At 44.8% G+C, this 21,629-nt stretch overlaps 1 protein-coding gene across 1 annotated transcript in view; it reads left to right on the forward strand.

Annotated features, from left to right (window-relative positions):
• The window catches only part of TOGARAM1 (TOG array regulator of axonemal microtubules 1), an 871,068-nt gene that overhangs the window by 592,471 nt on the left and 256,968 nt on the right, over positions 1 to 21,629 (forward strand). The window contains exons 14-15 of the mRNA XM_086937344.1: positions 4,224 to 4,329; positions 15,390 to 15,625. Of these exons, the coding sequence (XP_086793470.1) occupies positions 4,224 to 4,329; positions 15,390 to 15,625 (342 nt within the window). The remainder of the gene's footprint in view (positions 1 to 4,223; positions 4,330 to 15,389; positions 15,626 to 21,629) is intronic.

Raw genomic sequence — 21,629 nt, forward strand, 5'->3', positions numbered from 1 at the left:
TGCGACCTGTATATTACACATTGTGCTATGCAGCAGGCACATTAACTCTCTATGCTATTTTATGAATAGGCACATACATTTCTCCAGCAAGTGCATAAACCACCTGAGGTATCTTACTGTTATTATATTCAGAAGATTGCTGGGTATACAATTCAAATCAATTCAATTCAATAGAGACTTTATTTCGGATATATTTCAATCCATAAAAGTACACAAGTAAAATACATTAGACATTTCATAATTAAAATCACAGTTGCTAAAAGACATATTATACATATTTCATTAATGAGTAAGTAGGCAAAATCATAAATAAAGTGCGAATAGTATGGATTTGCAACAAGATACATAATCATTCAGTAGGAAGTTCATCATCCATCAAAAGTATATAATCACTGGTCTAGGCACTTTCTCAGTTTGACAGTTAATTTTAAGAATTCTATCTCATGAAGAACACTATCACTGTGCAAAAGCTGTAGATACATAAGTGCTGGTCTTATTTGATTAAAATTTAGTTTCTTTAAAAGGGTAACAAGATAACGTTTTCGTGGGTATTCATAAAACCTACATAAAAATATAAAATGCAGCATATCCTATGGAGACTTCCCGTTGCAGCCACAGGGAGCAGCAGTTTTATTAAAAAATGTCCGACTTTTGTCTAATTAAAAGATGATGGAAAATGTTAAACCTGAACCTCGTCAGCAGAAATTTTTCATGAGAAGTGAAGGAGCATTTTAGATATAGTTCCATAGCATCACAGGTTTTTAACATGACATATTTCCTAACATTAGGTTTCATGAGCTCGACTCTTCTCTTTGGGCCCTCCTATCCATGTAAAAAGCCCGCTTAATTTCTGCCACATCACCCTTTACTATCCCACTGGGGTTTTCAAACATCCAAGCCTCAGAAAATGAGATTTCAGGTATTTTAGCCAGGGCACACACATTGAATTATCATGAGATACAGGGTCTTTCACAATCAGGTGGGTTAGCGGAATATCTTGGTTTAACCACAATTTTACCCAGCATGTCAGTGGTCTTAGCGCAAATATATCAGATAGGTACTGACTTCCCAATTCTTCGAGTACCGCTAGGTTCAATGTGCTAGCTGGGACACAGAGGAGACGTTTTAAAAAATTGTTTTCAATAGCCTGTAACTGTTCACCACTTACATAGCCCCATATCTCACTGCCATAAACAGCGGTAGCTATCGATTTAGCATTATAGAGTGTCATCATAGCAGTATTTGGCTTTTTCCCCAATTTAGTGGCAAAATTAAAGATAGAGGCATTTACCCTTGTCATTTCCCCTTTCTTTCTTGCCACATGTGGGCCCCAGCTGAGCTTTGTGTCAAATACAACACCAAGGTATGAGAATGTTTGAGTGATGGGGATCAGAACATCATCTAATTTAACCCCTTCGAAGCTAATGACGAGCTGGGCTCGTCATGGCGCTTACCTGCCGTGCGCGGATGACAAGGCCAGCTCGTCATGAAATAATGTAAAACAATAATTTGCAGCACAGGAGGGGAAAACGCCTAGCAGCCATGTGGTTAAAAATAAAGTTCTTTTTCAGTTGACGGCCAACATGCATTATATAAGATTTGGAATTGTTGACCAAAAGGTCTCTATTAGTCATAAAGTTATTAAAAGCATTCAAAAGTGCCTGGAGACCCTTTTTCGTTCTAGAAATTAAAACTGCATCATCTGCGTATAAAAGTACAGGAATACCCCGCCTGCCAACTCTGGGGCAGTCTGATTTCACCTCCTGTAGTGCAGCATCTAAGTCATTAATGTAAAAATTGAAAAGAAATGGGGTCAGGATGCAACCTTGGCGCATTCCCTTTTTGATGTTAAAATTACCAGTGGTTTCCCCATTAGTTGAGAACCTAACATTAGCACTGGTGTCACTGTGCAAGTCCACCAGAAAATCCACAATCCCTGTGTCCACACCTTTCTCCCTCATGGTCTGCCACAGCCTTTCCCTGTTAACACAGTCGAAGGCCGATGACAGATCCATGAAGGCAAGGTGGACGGCTCCCTTCTGCACGACAGTATATTTGCTCAATATGAGGAACAGGTTGAGGCACTGTGTTATGGTAGAACGGCCTTCACAGAAGCCATATTGGGAAATGGACATGATATTATTGTCAGATGTCCAACTTGATAAACGCTGCAGTAAGATTCTCTCCATAATCTTGACCATAGAGTCTATTAATGAAATTGGACGATAGTTAAGGGGGCTGCCCTTGTCTCCTTTCTTAAACATAGGGACAATTGTTGACAATCCCCAGGACAAGGGACAGCCCACTATGGCGGCAGCATTAAATACAGCTACCAAGATAGGTGCCCAAAACCTGGATCTGATTTATAAAGATCCGGTGGAATTCCATCAGGTCCAGGGGCTTTCCTAGCTGTGAGTCCCTCTATGGCGTCCATTACCTCACTTTTATCAAATTAAATTTTGCCTCCCCTGGCATAAGGTAAAGCATCAACTGTTACAGGGTCCGCTGAATAATACAGTTTTTATACCACATGCGCATGCTCTGTCCAGCCGCTACCAGCTAACAAGCATTGGCATAGCCAATAGGTCTCACCTTTGGGACCTCATAAGTATTTAGTTATGCAGCACAATATCCTTACTGCAACAACATTATTTGTTGTATGGCTAAACACTTATAAGGTCCCAAAGGTGAGACCTATTGGCTATGCCAATGCTTGTTTGTTCTCCTTTCTGATGTATGCTTGCCCACGCAGTACCTGCACCTGCTTTCCAACAATGAAAATTTGGTGGTGATGGATTAGATACTCTTTGCCCTAGCCTGTGGGTTTTTCTATGCATTAGCTCGTTTTCTCTTATCCCAAGGCTCCTAAAATGCATCAGAAGAGAAAGTACCGCAGTAGTAGTAGGATTGATGTTCTGAAAATACATTTTTTCCCCTAATACGCCCCAAGGAATATACCCTTCCAATCACCCGCTAGTATTTTGCAATTGGGTGTGCCTTTGCAGAGGAACTGAAAGGCTCTGATATGTTTTTCTCTTCCTACATTATGAAATGCTTCATAGTTGCAAAACACTATTGCATTTATTCAAATATAAAGAATGACAATTTTCTTCAAATGGACACTTTTATCTAAATGTGGTTAGATATTGCTGCATAACCTTTCAAAGATAAACACTCTGCAAAGGAAATGGCACTAATTCGCAGAAAGTTACGTATCTTCAGTAATGTGGATGCTGGTGTTCAGTCTGCAGATTCTTTATCGATTGCCCACCTCCCATCCTAGTCCTTCTGATGCCTACTGATCTTGTACATTCTGGAAGCTGAAAGCGTTTGATTGTGTTGGTCCATTTATTTATTCTGCTTTGTCACAGCGGATCGTGCATCTGCAGCTGAAACAGAGATTAACTAGTAACCTTTGTTACTAAAGCTTTGTAACTTTTCTTCCACCTTACATAAACCTGCACGTGGAGGACCACATAGCTGCACATCAACTCTCCCTGAGATGGCACAGCGCTGCAGTGAAACTAGCCCTATGTGCTCCCAAAATTGGAAACCTTGAATGATAACCTGACGCGAGCTTTACATATTTTTCCATATATGGAACAAGCCAATGGCCATGCTTTAACTGCACTCCTTCAAGCATTTTAATGCTTACATCTTGCCCTTGAAACCTTGCTGTCCTAAACCTGTATCATGTGTCCATGAATCGACCAAGGCAGTTGCTGTATTGGTGTCCATTAAAGTTCGTTTGTGTACAATAGATGCTTCAGAGTGGCTGAAGTAATTGTTTACAGTAAAAATGTTTTAGTAATATCAACATTATTTTTGTGTAAGGTTGAATGTTAATACCTCGACCAATTATGTATGACCAACATCAATTCAATGTAATCTTTATTAGGGTACAAAAAGTATCCACAAAAGTTCAAACATACACATTAAAAACGCATGATAAATAAACAGTAACACTTATAAATATTTAAAATTCATAATAACTCACAGTGAAATTATGTATGACCAACACAAAGAGGAGCTCCAGAAATCTCTGTGAATCGAATTATCTAGGTCTCTCCTTGTAAATAAACACTTTTGTGACCGGCACATAGATTGTGGTTCACTGGAATTTGAACTGAAATTATAGTTAAAAATAGTTTTCTGGAAAGTTTAAGCAAGCCTTTTGAAATGTTGCTCGTGATTTTTTTAATGATTTATTTTCTTTTTTTTAGGGAGAAGAAAATTGAAGGATTGAACTATATCAGATGCCTCTCTGCCTTCCATTGTGATGTGCTCACTGCAAAACTTCATGATACTAGCCTTGCAGTAGTTCAAGAGGTTTGCATTTTCTCCTTTAAAATAATCTTAAGGATATGTGTATAATATTAATTGTACTCTATTGGTAGTCTGAAAATGTATTGTCATAGCCCTAAAATGTTAGTCTATCCATCAACCTTATTTAGTGTTTCATGATTGAAATAGACAAACATTTGTAAACCCATACAAAAAAAATGCAGGGTTCAGGACGTTGGTTGGTGGAACTTGTTGAATAGGACTTGTCATACATGTCCTACAGTAACAAAACCAAAGGTTTGTTTAGGCAGAGTTGAGTTTGTGTAGCCCTTTACCAGCTGCATGTCAATCAACATCATTTACTTACAGTTTTATGTTCATGTACAAGTTGTAGTTAGAATGATCACCATTTTCTCTCTGCAGTTGTACTGGTTGTAGCTTATGTTGTTGTAGATCGTATGCTTTGCAGTATCGTGCCATCTAGTGTTGAGATCAAGTGTTACATTTTGTTTACTTCAAGAATTGAGTTTTGGTTTTGAAATGACTCGTGATCCCAAAGCCAAACCGACAATCCATTAACACGTAAACTCCATTTTATATATATATTTTCAGACATTAGATTTGGAGATAAACGTCGTTGCGCTGTCATAGAAATCTTGGATTCGTGTGCTGCAAATATCAGAAAATAGTACCACACAACATCCACAAGTTGTGGCTGGTGTGGAAAGTTAATGCCCAGTCAGTATGGCAGGGGCGGAAAGGCAATGCCAAGTCAACATGTCTATTGTAGAATCCAGGTTACTCGCCTTCCAGTCGTGTGAGAATGAGTGTGATTCTGCAGCAGCCATACCTTTCAAATTAATGTGTATTCTTGTGAAGACCCTACATTTTGAAATAGCAATATATCAAATAACAGCTACTGTTTTCCTCCTCCTGTTTTTCCCCTTCTGAAATTCTGAGCTCGCCTACTTATACTGTTAATAAATGATACAGATGAAGTTTGTGATTCGCATAAACATACCCCTTTGTGAGGCGCCGTTCTCTCCAAACCCATCATGACAGGGAAGAAGGGACACTACATTCACCAGACGCCAAACAAGCACTCCACTTGTATATCGTCAGAACTAAGCCTCTACACTAAACAAAATAACAATTTTTTCCTTTTTCCTTTGCTACTGCACACCTTGCAAAACCCATTTCCAGGAGTGGCCTATTTAGATAGGTAGTTCAATAACTTCAGTTATGCTGGTCATGTGTGTGCCTGCAACGTGTAGATATTTCACGAGCACCTTCCAGTAGTAAAGAAGGGCCATCTAGTCAGAATTCCCCCAAAATAAAAATTGTGAATGGTCGACATCAAGTCATTCACTTATGTTACCTCCGGTTTACTGCTTCCACTCCAAGAAATCTGAATTCTTTTACAGAGGATGCAGTCCTCGGCGTTGAGTTTCCTGTAAATTTCTAAGGATAGGAACCTGACTGACTTTCTGTGCCACTCACAATTCTTTAAAGCTGATTCAGATTATGTAACTCCTGGATGCATACTGAACAGAAGTTATTATTGTCCTACATATGTCACTGTGTACAACAGTGAATAATGGGATATTGTTATAATACCTAGAACAGAGGGCCAGTTTAACAGGCCACTTAACTGGATCAAGTACTTTCAGTCTGACTGAACACAAGTTAAAAAGGGTGATGCCACTTTGTCAACCAAGCCTGTCTTATGCATTTTTATTCAGGTCTCAGCCCTATCAACCTTATTGTTCAATATTGACATGGGATCCCTCGAGTAGGGATCTCCCAATATCATCTATTATACTTCATGTACTCTAAAGGTGTTAAAACATATTTGACAAAAATCATTGAATTGAAATCTCAAACAACATTTGGCATATATATTTATGAATGAGAGGAAACATATTAAGCATTAACGGTTTCAAAACTGAGCTTATGATTCTAGGAAACCAGGTTGACAATGGCCTACAATTCAGTTGGCCAAAGGCTCTGGGAGAAACCCCAGAACCAGTCTGATCTGTAAGTATTCTTGGAATTTACTTTGACCTTGTGGAAAAGTGGATCATGGTTTGGGGTGGGTGACTAGCCACCTCAAGGAATAATGACAACCCGTTGTCAGGGTGAGGAGTAAAAGTCAGTAAATTAACCAAAGCTCAGCTCCCTGGTAGGTGTGGCACAGAGGAGAGGGGCGTAATTCAGGGCTGTGCGTAAAGTATTTATGCGCTACCAGACCAGTAATAAGGGACTTACTGCGAGGCGATCCGCTGCTGCCTGGACCCTTTTGCTGAACAGAAAGCATTTTCTTGACCCTGCAGCCTGCTGTGCTTCTTGACCACCCGCCTCCCGCCGCCTGATCCCTGTTCCACCTCGGGGAGAGGCCGCCGAGCGGAGTGCGGGGAGGAGAAAAACTACAACTCCCAAGAGCCTTCGGGACGCAACACACGTCAATTGCGCGCCAGGAGGCGCATAAATTACCAGTCACCCCCGTCTCGCGGGACGCCGGGCGAAGCCCGGGCCAAGCGCGGGCCCGTTTAATCCCGTTCAAGCCCGGGTAAGACTGGACTGGGCCACCCCCCTGACATTTCTTTTCATTTTTCTTTTTTGTGGTTCTACTAAAACCAATAATCAGGTGTTGTTCTTTTGCATTCTGGTATTGTGTCCCTCGATTCTGCTTCAATGTCACCCAGAATTACCAGAAATAGCAAACTTACTCACACTGCCCAGGTCATAGGGCCAATAGACCAATTCATTGCCAAGGCGAACGATGCTATCAATCAAGGTGTCCTCCTATTAGAAAGGAGGGTCTCGCAGGACTTAGCTGCAGCCAGGCGTTCCTCATTGGGACTTTTGGCCTCCGCCGTAACACCTCAACGCATCCTTGTCCTTGGTACACAACAAGAGACCCCAATGGTTCCTGGGACTGTAGATTTGTCGGTGTCTATCGACCTCTCCACAACACAAATATCCCAATCCTCTGCATCCCATCTCCCCCCATCGCTTGAGCGAACCCCGACCTTGTTCATAAACACTCCAGATGAGGACCTTCCATCCCCCTCCACGAGGGGCCAGAGAGAAGGTGCTATCCCGAAAAAGAGTAAGGGAAAAAGAAAAGGAAATAAGAACTCTCTTCAAAATAATAGTAACACACGACAGGATTTCCCGTCACAACTTGTTGAAAACTCTCCCTCTTTAGCCCAAGCTTTAACTCACTCGGCTAAGTCCCAACAGCCGACCACCATTTCTACGTCAGAAATCATAAACCTCTCATCTGACACGCACAACCTGATTTCGAGTGGCAACACGTGCATCAGGCAGGATCCAGTTACATACGATACCCACACGACGGCCTCTATTGAGGCTCTAATAAAGCAGCATCTCCAACCTTTAGAGGTATCATTAGCAAAAATTGAAAAATCTTTAGCTATATTAACTTCTGACTTAAAAACTTAGAAAAACTTGATCCCTATGCCCTCACTCTCTGCGGCCCCAATACATAACCCAAAACAAAAAAACCCCGGGGGAATAAATCCTCCACAAACACATAAAGCACTCAAAGTGGTAAATACCACAATGGCTGCCCAACAAAAACCAGCGGCCCAACAAAAACTAGTAAATACAACTTCCGCAAACCTGCAGCATACACTAGCCAATACAGCTTCAAAAAAGTCTACTACTCCTGCTACTTCTTCCCTCCCTGCCCCACCTGTATCAGTGGGCCAACCCACTAACCTACCAGCCACTCCAACTCCAGCAAAGACACCAGCCCCAAAAAAGACGTCAGCTCCCAAAAAGACACCTGCTCCAAAGAACGCAGCCTATAACACTAGACGTAATGGAGCGCGCCCAGCTTATCTCCCCCCAGAAGCAACACCATATGTTATCATTATGACTGGGGTCCCAGAGCTACATATTAACTCCGATGAGCCTGGATGGTCCCTAAAAAACAAGGTACCACATTGGCTGTCAATGAACCGACCACTTCCCCCCTATGCTAACAACAGAGTTGTATCAGTCCGCAGAGTTCCCTGGGTAGGGAAGGAGCCAAAATTGATCCCAGGGGACTGTATAATAATAAATTTTGAAGATCCCCAAACTGTGGAACTTATTTCCTCATGGGGGCCCCAAACTTCTCCTGAAGGAATCTCAACAAAAAGATTAGCCTTTTTCTACCCCCCAGCTAAATCCCTACCACCAGGCCCTGAATGGAACTGGACTCAGGTAGGCAATTGGAACAGTAAAATGAACTGGTCAACCTGGCCAGGACAAGGAGGCAGGGAAACCATGCCATTTCCAGATTGGAGGGGTGTTTTCACCTACAACAGGTTTGACTGCCTGGAGATGGTGGATTGACCACCAGCAGTCCAGGGATTGGATAATGGGATCTCACCCCTACCTGATCTACCACCCTCAATGCTATCAAGCCTCTCTCAATCCTTAAGTCCACCGGCCAAAGCGATATCTTCAACAACTACAACAGATATAACTGAAACAGATATAACTAATACAGAAGTTGAAGATTTCCACCAATGTGACCTCACCCTGCCCTCCACTATTGTTACTATTGTTACCAATTCCAACCATGGTGTATCTTTGCCTTCCCCCCTTAATACCGTTTCCTGTGCTTCCCCAAAAACTCCAGCACAGAAAGGAAACTCTGTACCCACTAATGAAACCTTGATGTTCCATTTAGTATCAATATTGTTTTGGAATGTGGCAGGTCTCCGAACCAAGATACTATCGGCATCCTGGCTGGACTTTGTTACCACACACCAGATAATCTGTTTGCAAGAGACTTGGTCAATCGACCCACTGCACATTCAGGGCTACCTAAGATTTCACTCTCCGGCCTGCCCATCAATACATGGCAGACCAATGGGGGGCCTTGTCATATATATCTCAATTAACCTCAAAGTAAGAAAAATCTCCATACTATGTACTACACCGAATTACCAAATTCTTCTGGTTATTTTTAAAAATGGTACGTCATATAGTATTATTAACTTTTATAACAATTTATCCCAGATAGAATGTATGAAAACTGTGTCTGCAATTACCGTGTTTACAAGCTAACAACGCGCTAAACATCCATCTACATTGTGTAATGTAATATGGGGAGGTGATTTCAATGTACAACTTTGTCCAAACTATAAGACAATTGATTGTGGCCTTTTAGACGAAAATGACTGCCCGTTGACACATTTTACCCACTCCCCGGTAGGAGACTCCCTCAATGAAAGTTTAATGTCTCTAGAATTGTTGTACGCCAACGATCTTGTAGACCCCCCGTGGATTTTAAATCTACTTTTCACGGCAAAGGCTGTTTTAGCACCATAGATTTTATTTTGTGTTCTTATTCTTTAAAGGGTACACTTCTTCAGTTCACCACAGGAACAGAAGTATCTGGTGATCACTTCCCTAACAGTATTGTATTAAAGCTATCTATGAATGTTCCTCACCCTTCACGGAAGAGCTTACTGACCCAAAATGCATTAACTATGGATAGAACTAATGGTTATTCAGTGAAATGGTCTCGGGTAGACCCACTAGTAACAGCAACTAAGATTGTAACTAAAGCACTCCCTTGGATAAACACCTGCCTTAACGAGGATTCTACCCCCGAGCAAATTATTTCCAGTTTTGGAGAAATCCTCAAAACTATTCAGAGCGAGTTAGTCCGAACCCACAAATCAGGTACTCATCCCGACCCAAAATGGTTCGATACGGCATGTCGAAAAGCACTAACCGCCCTAAAGAAAGAACTCCATAATCCAATTAGAGACAAGGACAAAATAGCCAAGTTAAGATCTGAATACAAGCAGGCCCAAATCAGATGCAAAAAAGAGCATAAGAAAAAACTGTGGGCCCAGCTACACGAGAGCTGCCATACAAAGGACAGCTCCCAGTTTTGGCAGGTAGTAAAATCTCCATTTATGCTTGAGGCCAACACCCATCAACACCTAGACGTAGCAGTGACCGCGGACGAGTGGGTGACTCACTTTTCTAAGATCTTTAGTGATCTCCCCCCGGTCAGCGCGGCGCAATGCAACCAAGTAACTGGGTGCCCAAGAAAAGGGGTGTATCCAATTGATCTATTCTTCACCTTGGGGGAGGTTATAAGTGCATTATCCTCCTCAAAAACTGGAAAGGCTCCCGGCCGGACGGCGTCCCACTAGATATATTTGTCTCTAACATCGATTTATGGTCCCCAATTATTACTCAGCTAATGGCGGCAGTGTTAAGCACTGGCCTTTTGGATTCCTGGTCCTCCTCCATACTTCTCCCTATTTTTAAAAAAGGGGATAGAAATAACCCTGCCTGCTACAGGCCCATTTCCCTCCTGGATTCACTGGGTAAAGTCGCAGGCCGCCTAATTCTTGACCGTTTACAGGATTGGGCGGCAGAAAACAACATCTTTACCGACCTCCAGTATGGATTCCGGGAGGGACTGGGTACCGTAGAACAGGCTTTAAACCTGACACTTCTAATAGGAAAGTATGTGGGAGTCAAACGGGGTAACCTATTCATGGTCTACGTCGACCTTAGTGCGGCGTTTGACTGTGTAATTCACACTAAGCTATGGTCTATTCTGGAGGAGTTGGGGGTCGATCCGCCGCTAATCAAATTTTTGCGCGAGCTTTATTCTGAAGCTTCGGCTAGCGTAAGATTTGGAACAGGTGGCGAATTAACATCTTCTTTCCCAATAACTCGCGGAGTTAGACAGGGTTGTGTCCTGGCTCCCTTCTTGTTTAATTTATACACCAATGGTTTGGAAGCAGCCATGCTCGAAGGGAGTCAGGATTTACCTACCATTAACCATCGCCCTATCCCAGCATTGCTTTATGCTGATGATTCAGTAATCTTCGCTAGGTCCCTGGTACAGCTGCAGAAACAATTGGACAAATATTGTAACTATATGCTCTCACTTGGGTTAAAGGTGAATAAGACCAAGACCTTTGTCATGCAAACAGGGCCCAAGGTGAAAAGCTCCAAACATCTTTGCATCGAGCAATCCAAACTAGAACGAGTTGGGGAATACCCCTATTTGGGTATCCTAATAGATGAACAGCTAACGTGGAAAAGGGCATTGGTAACTAGATAACTGCTTAACCAACGTGCTACCTCTGCCCTTGTTTCATTTTCCAGAAAAATGGGTAAGCCATCCCCCCCGTACTACTTAAAATTCACCAAGCCAAATGCCCAGAGCATTGCTACATACGGAGCCGGTGTATGGGGCTATGTAAACACGGCTGAACTCCAAAAAATACAAAACGGCTTTGTAAAATACCTGTTGGCCCTCCCACAGAGCGCCCCCACATACGGATGCCATATTGAGCTTGGGATCGACTACTTAGCTGATTACATCAAATGTCAACCAATGCTACTATGGCACCGTATCTGGTCTAAGCCTGAATGTCATCTCACTCGTGCCTTGATCTTAGATTGCTTGGGGCTGACATCCTAGAAAAAGATTCCATGGTTGGCATACGTTGTCAACTTTTTGAAAGCTTTGGATCTTAACCAATATGTAATAGAGCCATCACTAATTAGTGAGCTAAGCAGAAAAACCCTCAAGTGCCACTGTCTTAACCATCTCAGGGAACTTCGTTTGAGCGGCGAAGTACCCAAGCAATCAAATGCTCACATCATGATGGTCCAAGTGTCACCAGGTATACAGCCTTATCTCACATATCATTTGTCCAACCACGAAAAATACCTACTAACCAGGTTCCGTTTTAATTTGTTTTTCCGATTGGTGACTTTTCCAAACCCATTAAATTGGTCTCATGACTTGGAGAAATGCCCATGCGACAAGGTCTCGTCCCAAACCACCATGCATGTAGTCTTTTTCTGCCATTTCTACGCCATAACACGCAAACGCTGGGTTTTGCCAGTGTTGCGTCAGATGGGGCTGAGGACCTGCCGACCGGCGTTTCTAGCATTGCAACAGCTAGAATCACAATACGCGGCAAAGAATTTAGCCATGTATTTGAAATCATGTTTAACACTTCGTAAAGCAATAAGAAATGAAGACTTAAATCCATGAAATTTTGTACCATGTAGTTGATTGAAAGTGTATTTTCCCTTTTTTATGCTTCTTAATTGTGCTATAACACCGTATTAACAATAACGTGTTTTTTTTATGAGAATATGTTTTAAAAATTATGATGTACTTTTTATGGTTAACAAATTGTTTAATCGAATAAAAGAATTTGAATGAATGAATAAGCAAAATGCTAAACAATTAGAATCCCAAACAAAATTAGAAAAATCTCACTGGAGAACCGCCAACTGAGCATTGGGAGTCCACTTCTCTGTCCTGGGTACAAGAGAGAGCAGGTCCACATTCTTCAGGGCTCTTCTCGGGTCGCAGACAGCAGGTTCAGTCCTCTTCTGATTCTTCCTCAAGTCCATCAGTATTCTAAAATGCTTGTCTGGAGGTGCCGCATTTATGCCCGACATGAGCTAGTGGGTGTGAATCACTCCTAGGCATGCCCTAACCAATGTGGGCAAAGTTCCCAGACCATCCCTACCCCCTTTGGGCATTTTTAAGAAGGTGGAAGGCTTCACCTGCACGACACGTAGACTCTCGGGGCTGGGGGTAATACTACTCTCCTCCTTCATCTAACACTAAAGTCCAGTTTGAGGCAGACACTATACCCCAGTAAACCTGAGGAGGTTTTTTCCAGAAACCAGACAGTGGAACACAAAAATTGTTTTGGCATCCTGTTTCCAATCCTTTCAAGTGTGACCCCGTGTTCTATGTAAACTCAGTAGAACCTTTCTGGCAAGACTTGATATTCAAGCAGGAGTTTGTACTAAAATATCTAAAATAATGGTCACAGCCCACCATTCATGTTCTATTAGGTTCAGGTGGGTTACCTCTGCCCATTCAGGTCCACCTAATGTTTGTTGGGAAGCAGTTCACACCTATTCAAATGCTAATTATTGGCTCTAGGAATGGGTCCCTTTTTGACATGGCAACCCCCACTCTTTGCCTGGTATTCGATGCACTTTTGACAGAAAGTGCACTGGGTTCCTGCTAACCAGGTCCCCAGTGCCATATCTCTTTCCCTAAACTGTACAATTGTTCCCCAACTAACTATACCTTTAGCACCCCCTCTAAGTCCCTAGTGAATGGTACCCCTGGTACCTAAGGTATGGACTACTAAAGAGGGTCTCTCCAGGCTGCATCATGTATTGTACCACTCTAGGAGACCCCTGAGCACCAACATGCAAACTGCCATTGCAGGCTGCGATCCATGGTGCAGAGAAAGGTGACAACACAATATAGCACACCTCCTGTGTGCTGTGTCTGCAGACACTGCATGCAGTATAGCTAAGTCATCCCTACAACAGTCCTTACAGCCCTAAGGCATGGTGCGCTATAATGCATGTGTGGACATATCTGCATGAGCAGATATTCCCCTGCAATGTCTATGGTGATTCTTTGAGAGATTGCATTGTATATAAATCTGTCAGAACTGTGAGCTGTCCACCTGAGCATCCAGGCTTTCATTCCTAAAAGCCACAATGCTTCTGTTCTGTTGAAAATAGTACACAGTGTAACCAATTTTGTACCATCGCCCACAACATTCGTCAGCAGAAAAAATAATATACAGACGCCATTAGGTCATGCTGGGACTCCCACAAGTGAGAACTGAATCCCAAATCAGTTCTACAAATTCTTTCAGTACTTACACACACCAAGACTGTTTTCTGCAGCCAGTGGCTCTTACACTACACAGTGGCAACCGCAAATGAGGAAAGTGCATTTCAATTGACTTGGCTCGGAACATGTGGGCACATTTCCCCCCCCCCCCCCCCCCCCCCCCCCCTCCCTTTTCAGGACCTTCTGAACAGGCACTGCGTGGACTAGTTCTTCATCACAATCACCTTCTTTCACTTACTCAAGAATGCAGGGACATATTGGCCTAATCACGCACACCTTCGATTGTCATGACATATCTAGCAAAGAGGAAGTGGTTCAGGGTATGGTGCTTTCAACAGGGACTCCTCCCAGTGTCAACAAAACTAGATCAGCTATTGCTTTATGATTTGCATTGTACTAATTCTGGATTTAAACATATGGGTCAGTAAGACTTAATCTCTCAGCTGTTTCTGTTTTTGTACGGGATGCCATGTTTTCCTTGCAATGCGTATTTAAGAAATTCAGTAAAGTCTCTCATGTACCTTTCCACTAGTGTGTCCATCACCTACTATCTGGGAGTTGCACAGTGTACTCTCAAAGCTCATGAAATAACCAATTTAGAAATCTATAATGCAGAATTAAAACAAGGATATTCAGTGAAATTCAGGCTGTCACTACCAAGGAACTATTTCTCCAGTCACTTGATTGGGATCCACACAAACCCTAAATTTGTTTTGAAAGTTCCTAGAGACTTACATTGCTTTGAATCTGTTTTTATTTGATCCTTTTTTCTTGAACCAAAGCTCTACAGCAAAGTGATCTTTGCATTTATTTGACATCCAACACATTTCTGAAGTCCCAGATCAAAAGGTCCAAGGCACTCTATGTAACATGGCAAAGCTGGGGATTTGTAGTTATTAATGTTTATTTAATGTTAATTCCAGGCAATGTATAAAGTAACAAAAGTGTTTTAAAAAAATATATTTTGGTAAGACGTCTCTACTTTCTATAAGCATGTTTTATCATTGAGAAGATGAGTTAAACAATATTATTTGTGGATCTAGAACTAAACACCTCATAAATGTGAGTGTTGTGGTTATTTCCTTTTACACAAGGCAACTATGCCACTACTTTCCTTTTAGCCAGTAGTTCATATGTTGTGTTTTTACAGTTTATGATTTTCCTTAGAAGCTATCAACTTCAAAGACCTACTAAATTTCATTGATTAACACACAGACAAAAAGTTATATGTTCATGAAAACTCTGGTATATTGAATTTTACGATACATTTTACTGAAACTGTGTCGGTGTGCACATAGGTTTTGAGCAAGACTAATATTCTCTAGGAGCTTTTGCTGGTCATGTCAGTGAACTATTACATTTAGTACTATTGTTTGAAAAGCATTTTATTTAATTGTTAATATGCTTTTAATTATAGGTGAAGAACTTGCGTTCTGGGGTGTCCCGAGCCGCTCTGGTCTGTTTAGGAGATTTGTTTACCCACTTAAAAAAGAATATGGATCCAGAACTTGATTGTGTTGTGAAAGGGCTTTTGCACAAAGCCAGTGAATCAAACGCATTCATTAGAGACGATGTTGACCGAGCTCTGAATGCAATGGTCCTTCACGTTACTCCAGCTCGTGCACTTACTTCTCTTTTAAACGGAGGTCTCAGGTAATGTCCATAGCTCAGAAAGATTTATGCAAATGTTTGTGCTACCTTTATAATTTTTTGTACTAAATAGTTGTACACATGTTTTTCTATTATGTTGGAGAACGCACATTGGTTCTAAACAGGCTCTTTTTGTTTGTTAGGCTCACATCTTCATAGTTACTGGTTAATGACTTCCTTAAGTCCGGGGTGGTGTGGCAAGGGCTGAATTTAAGTGCTGAAGTGCTACAGAACTAGATTAAAATAAGTATTTAGCATTAACTTTCATTACATTTTCTTTTTTTGCTTTTCATAACTATAAATGCCAACAAGTAATGTTGTTCAATCTATTAAAGGTATTTTCAGTTACATATTGTAAACCAGCACCATAGAATACATGGTCTTATGAAATGTATCTGAAAGAGACACGTTAGTGATAGATTCCTTACCTTAGAATATCCCCAGGCATCAGACTGGATCCGGAAACTTTTGCGTAGCAATACCCCTGCGCGTCGGTAGGCGTCGTCCGCGTCCGTCTTCAGCGTCGTTAGCCCCGGAATGACATCGCCGGAGTACTTAGACGCCGCCCTCGCGCGCTGACATCAGTTCTTTTTTTTTCCGTGCCAGCTAGCGCAGATCCGGAGAAGCCCTACCCCTTAGTCACTTTTTGACTAAACTTTTTTGATCTGTTTTTCTCGAGTCGCTCGACTCCTACGGTGCCGGTAGGGATGCCTGGGTTCAAACCCTGCTCCAAGTGCAGCCGACTGATGTCGGTTACCGACCCCCATCGCCGGTGTCTTCAGTGTCTAGGCCTCGACCACCACGACCGAACCTGCTCCGACTGCCGGGCCCTGACGTCTAAGGGAGCGGTCCCGCAAGCGGCTTGAGCTCCGGCAGTCGGCCCCGCGCCGTTCAAGGTCCCGGTCCCATAGGAGGTCGAGGGACCGGTAGCGGGGTCGGAGCCTTCGTAGTTCCGAGAGTCGGCATCAGTCTTCGGGATCAAGGTCCTCTGGTAAGAGGCATGAGGGGTCGGAAAGGCATCATCGTTCTTCCGACCCACCCCGACGCTCATGCGACGCGGCCGGGGGTTCGGGTGACACCAACCACGCGGCTCTGACAGAGTCGCGGGCGTCGCAACCTGCCCTATACCTTCTGGTCCCTGGGCACGATGCGACGCCAGAGGAGATCGAGCGGTACCTCATGGCCATGAGGTCTCTCCCTCCTCCGCCGGGCTCCGTGGCGCCTTCGGGCCCAGCGGTCCCAGCTGAAGGGCCTAGCGGGTCGGGTGCTTTGGCTCCGACCACGTCGGGTGCTTCGGCCCTGGCGCCGCTGGCGACTTCGGTCCCAGTGCTGCAGGCCCTCACTGGATCCGGTTCCGGATCCGGGTCGTCGCCGGTCGACCTCACGACCTCAACGGCACCTAGGGTGTCGCCCACGGCGCCGCTTACGGGCGACACCGTCCCCGATCCTGCCCTCGATTCGGAGCCGGATCGGCGCCGCTGGGCGCCGCTCTCGACGTCGTATGGAGACTTTTACTTCCACGAAGCGGCCCCATCCTTTGAACCTGAATTTCAGGTGATGGGTGACGAGGGAGATTGGCAGGGGTCTGTGGACCCTCTGGCACAGGAGTGCCAGTCTCAACAGGACTGGACATGTGAGCTTGGGGATGCCAGTGGACTGGACACTTAGCTAGACACTGGTTTTGTCTCCCCTCCAACCGTGGCTACGGAGGAGGGGGCTGTCTACAGTGCAGTGTTGACGCAGGCGGCCAAGGCATTGGGCCTAGAGCTCCCCGTCGCGGCCGTGAGGACTAACCTCCTCACTGAGGTCCTTAAACCGCAGGTAAGCTCGGCTGAGCCTCTGCTGCCGTTTAATGAGGCCTTGTGTGATGTTCTTTTGGGCACTTGGTCCAAGCCCGCTACAGATCAGCCTGTAGATAGGAAAGTGGCCAGACGCTACGGCCAGGCTCCGGGCGACCCTTGCTTCTTGTCCACCCACCCCACCCCCGAGAACCTGGTTATCCAGGCCTCTACTTCCCAGACCTCATTCCCAACGGCTCCGCCCGATCGGGAATCCAAGAGGTACGAGCAATTCGGTAAGAAGGTGTTCTCGTCCCTGAGTTTGGGACTGCGGTCAGTCAATACCACATACCTCTTGGGCCGCTACACCCACACTCTGTGGGACACGGTCGTGGACGTGCTGCCACAATGTCCGGAGGAGGCCCGGACTAAACTCGCCCAAGCCCTTGCGAAGGGTCGAGATGCAGCACGCTATTCCATCCGGTGTGGGCTGGTTACCACGGACTCACTAGGCAGAACGATGGCAACGACGGTGGCGGTTCGACGCCACGCCTGGTTGAGGACCCCCAACTTTTCGGCTGATGTCCAGGCCACCCTTCTGGACATGCAGTTTGATGGCCGTTGCCTCTTTGGCGACAAGGCAGGCCATGCGCTTGAGCGTTTTAAGGACTCCAGGGCTACTGCCAAGTCCTTGGGCCTCTCGGCCCCACGCCAGCAAACGGGTGCCTTTCGCTCCTTTTGTGGCCAAGGAAGGGGCGCTCCCACACGTGCTGCCAGCCACGCACCGCAGACTAATACACAGCGCAGTGGCGGCCGTGGAAACCGCTGTGGCGGCGGTCGGGGACAGCGGCGAGGCCAGTCCACACCTTCCCCTGCAGCATCCGCCTCAAAACCCTCCTAGTCCGTGCTTTCAGGCCCATGTGACGCCAGTGGGGGGCAGAGTTCGCCATCACCACTTCCACTGGCGCACTGTCACGTCGGACATGTGGGTGCTGCAAATCGTCCGAAATGGTTACTCCCTCCCCTTTGAGGCGATCCCTCCAGCCATGCCACCTCGTGTCGGGGGATCACTTGCAACTTCTGCAAGAGAAAGTTACGGCACTCTAGGCCAAGGGGGCCATCGAGCGCGTTCCTGGGCTGGAAGTAGGGTGTGGTTGTTACTCCCACTACTTTCTGGTACCCAAGAAGGGCAAGGGGGGCCTGCGCCCTATCTTGGACCTACGGAACGTCAACGACTTCCTCCGGAAGGAGAAGTTCAAAATGCTGACATTGGCTCAGGTCTTAGCTGCCCTGGACCCAGGAGACTGGATGGTAGCGTTGGACTTGCAGGACGCTTATTTCCACATCCCCGTCCTGCCGGCCCACCGGCGCTACCTGCGGGTCACGGTAGGCCACAAGCACTTTGTGTTCGAGGCATATGGGCTGCAGATGGTACATTATGAATAGATCGCCATCTGGTGTTGGGCTCGGATGATTGCACTTTGTTTTTCTCTTGGAGAGTCTTTTGTATCTTGGTGACTCCTCCCTTGGTTGGTAGTGCGCATGGGCATCGGCTCCATCCTTAGATTGTTTTTTTCCGCCATCGGGTTCGGATGAGGATTGAGACGCTCCAGATCAACTTCAGAAAAAAGTGATTTATCGGCGCGTATTCCCTTTCCAATTCGACGGTATTGTGATCGAACGCGTTTCATTTCCATTCCGGCGCGTTGCGAATTCAACATCGAAGAAAAAACTTTGATCTACGTCGACGAACAGGAGGCCTTTCTCGACGCAGTCAAGCCCGGAGTCCATGGAAAGGACTCCATTCAAAAAATGTCCAACATGTGGTGCTAAGTTCCCACACAAGGACCTACACGAGGTGTGCAACCTCTGTCTATCGCCTGAACACGAATCCAGGGACTGCGAAGCCTGCGCAGCATTCTCCTCCAAGCTAACGATTAGAAATCGTCGGGCTAGAAGACACGAGGTTTCCAGAATGCAGTCGGAGGCGATCCCGGAGCTGTTCGGAGACGAGCAACTTGAGGAAGAAGAGGATCATGAGGATCAGTCAGGGTCGGAAGGGGACCAGTCGGATGTCGAAGAACTCGACGTGCAACAAACCGTGAGTGACGACGTCCCCTTACCAAAAAACCGACCCCGTGTGGTAACGACCCCGCCTTCGAGCCCGGTCAAACCGCAGAAAAAAGTTTCCGACGCCCCGCCCTCGGGCCCGGCAACGAAACCGAAACTGAAACCGAAACACTCGGCCTCCCACCATGTCGGATCCGAGAAACGGTCGACATCGACTTCGACACCGAAGCTTCATACAAGGGAAAGCTCGGCATCGAAACATTCCATGTCGAAACAGAAACATGATTCGACGTCCAAGACTCACTCGATACCTAGGAAGTCGGAATCGAGTAGACACTCGGTGCCGAAAACACTGAACATTGACGATCGAAAACATAAGCACCTTTCAGAACCAAAGCCTTCGGTACCGATTCATCAGCAACAGACCGATCCCAAACAAAAGATTTTGTTTATCGATCCGCAAACTGGCAAAGTAGTGACGAAGAAGAGAAAGAATGAACAGACAGAAGATAAATCTCTTCCTTCAAAAAAGAGAACACTGGGGACAAATACAACTCCTCCTGCTTCTCCTCGACCTAAAGTCACACCCTCTTCTCCTATTCCTCACACTATGCCAAATATTCCTACACCTTCCACACCAAGACCATCTACACCACAGTCTGATGTAGACAGTGATCCAGGGGAGGGAGAACCTCAAGGGGATGATGAAACCATCCCAGATGAGGATGACCCATGGGAAAATTATGACGTAGGGTCAGATGAGGACAACGACCCAGAGTTATATCCCTCAAAGCCTTCACCACCTGATGATAACACAGGGTTTGTACAGCTCATTAATAGGGCAGCAAAATATCATAAAGTAGATATACATACAGAACCTCAAATAGAGGATTTCCTGTTAGAGACGCTACCTAATGCACAAAGAACATCAGGTACTCTTCCTATGCTAAAGGGTCTTCTCAGTCACACAGAAGAAATATTCAAAGACCCAGTGAGGGCTAGGGTGTTAAACCCAAGAATTGATAACAAATATAAGGCGGCTCCAAAGGATCCAATATTTATCAAAGGGCATGTACCTCTGGACTCGCTTGTGGTTTCAAACGCTCGTAAAAGAGCAAACTCATTATCTACAGGAGAGGCTCCTCCACCTGATAAAGAGTCAAAATTAATAGATGCATCAGGCAAGAGAGTAGCATCACAAGCGGCAAATAGCTGGCGTATAGCCAATACACAGGCACTACTTGCACGTTATGACAGGGCACATTATGATGAATTAGAAAAACTCATCACACATCTCCCAAAAGAACATCAGAAAAAGGCAGATCAGTTAATACAGGAAGGTAAAATAATAACTAATACTTCCATTAAGTGCGCCCTAGACGCAGCAGACACTGCAGCAAGATCCATCAACACCAGTGTCATGTTAAGGAGACATGCATGGCTTAGAATCTCAGGATTCAAACAAGAAGTACAAACGTCTTTATTGAACCAACCATTTGATCAAAAGACACTTTTTGGTTCAAGCACAGATGAGACCTTAGAAAAAATGAAAAAAGATACAGAAACGGCGAAGTCAATGGGAGCATTGCAACAGCCAACACAAAGAGGTTCCTTTCGTAGATCCACCTATAGAGGGGGCTCAAAAATTACAGGAACAAATCAGCAATCCACCTCTTTCACACCTACATCACCCAAAGGCAATTCAAGAGGTAATTACAGGGGTAACAACAACAAAGGTAGAGGCCGCGGAAATAATAACAACCGCAACGCCTCAACCCCAAAACAGTGACTTCATAGAACTCCCCCCAGACCACATAACACCGGTCGGGGGACGTCTATCACAGTTCCTACCTGTCTGGGAAAACATCACATCAGACAAGTGGGTGAGACAAATTATCCAACATGGTTATTGCCTGGAACTCACAGCTACCCCACCAAACATCCCCCCCAAACAGCGTCCAATGAGTCAAGATCATCTGACTTTGTTAAAAGAAGAAGTACTAGCACTTCTACAAAAGCATGCAATAGAGAAGGTCCCAAAAGATCAACAAGGGACAGGAGTATACTCTCTATACTTCCTAATCCCCAAAAAAGACGGGTCCCTAAGACCAATCTTGGACCTCAGACCTCTCAAAGCTTACATAAATTCGGAACATTTC

This window comes from Lissotriton vulgaris, chromosome 9 (genome assembly GCF_964263255.1).
Source record: "Lissotriton vulgaris chromosome 9, aLisVul1.2, whole genome shotgun sequence".
Classification (NCBI taxonomy): domain Eukaryota; kingdom Metazoa; phylum Chordata; class Amphibia; order Caudata; family Salamandridae; genus Lissotriton; species Lissotriton vulgaris.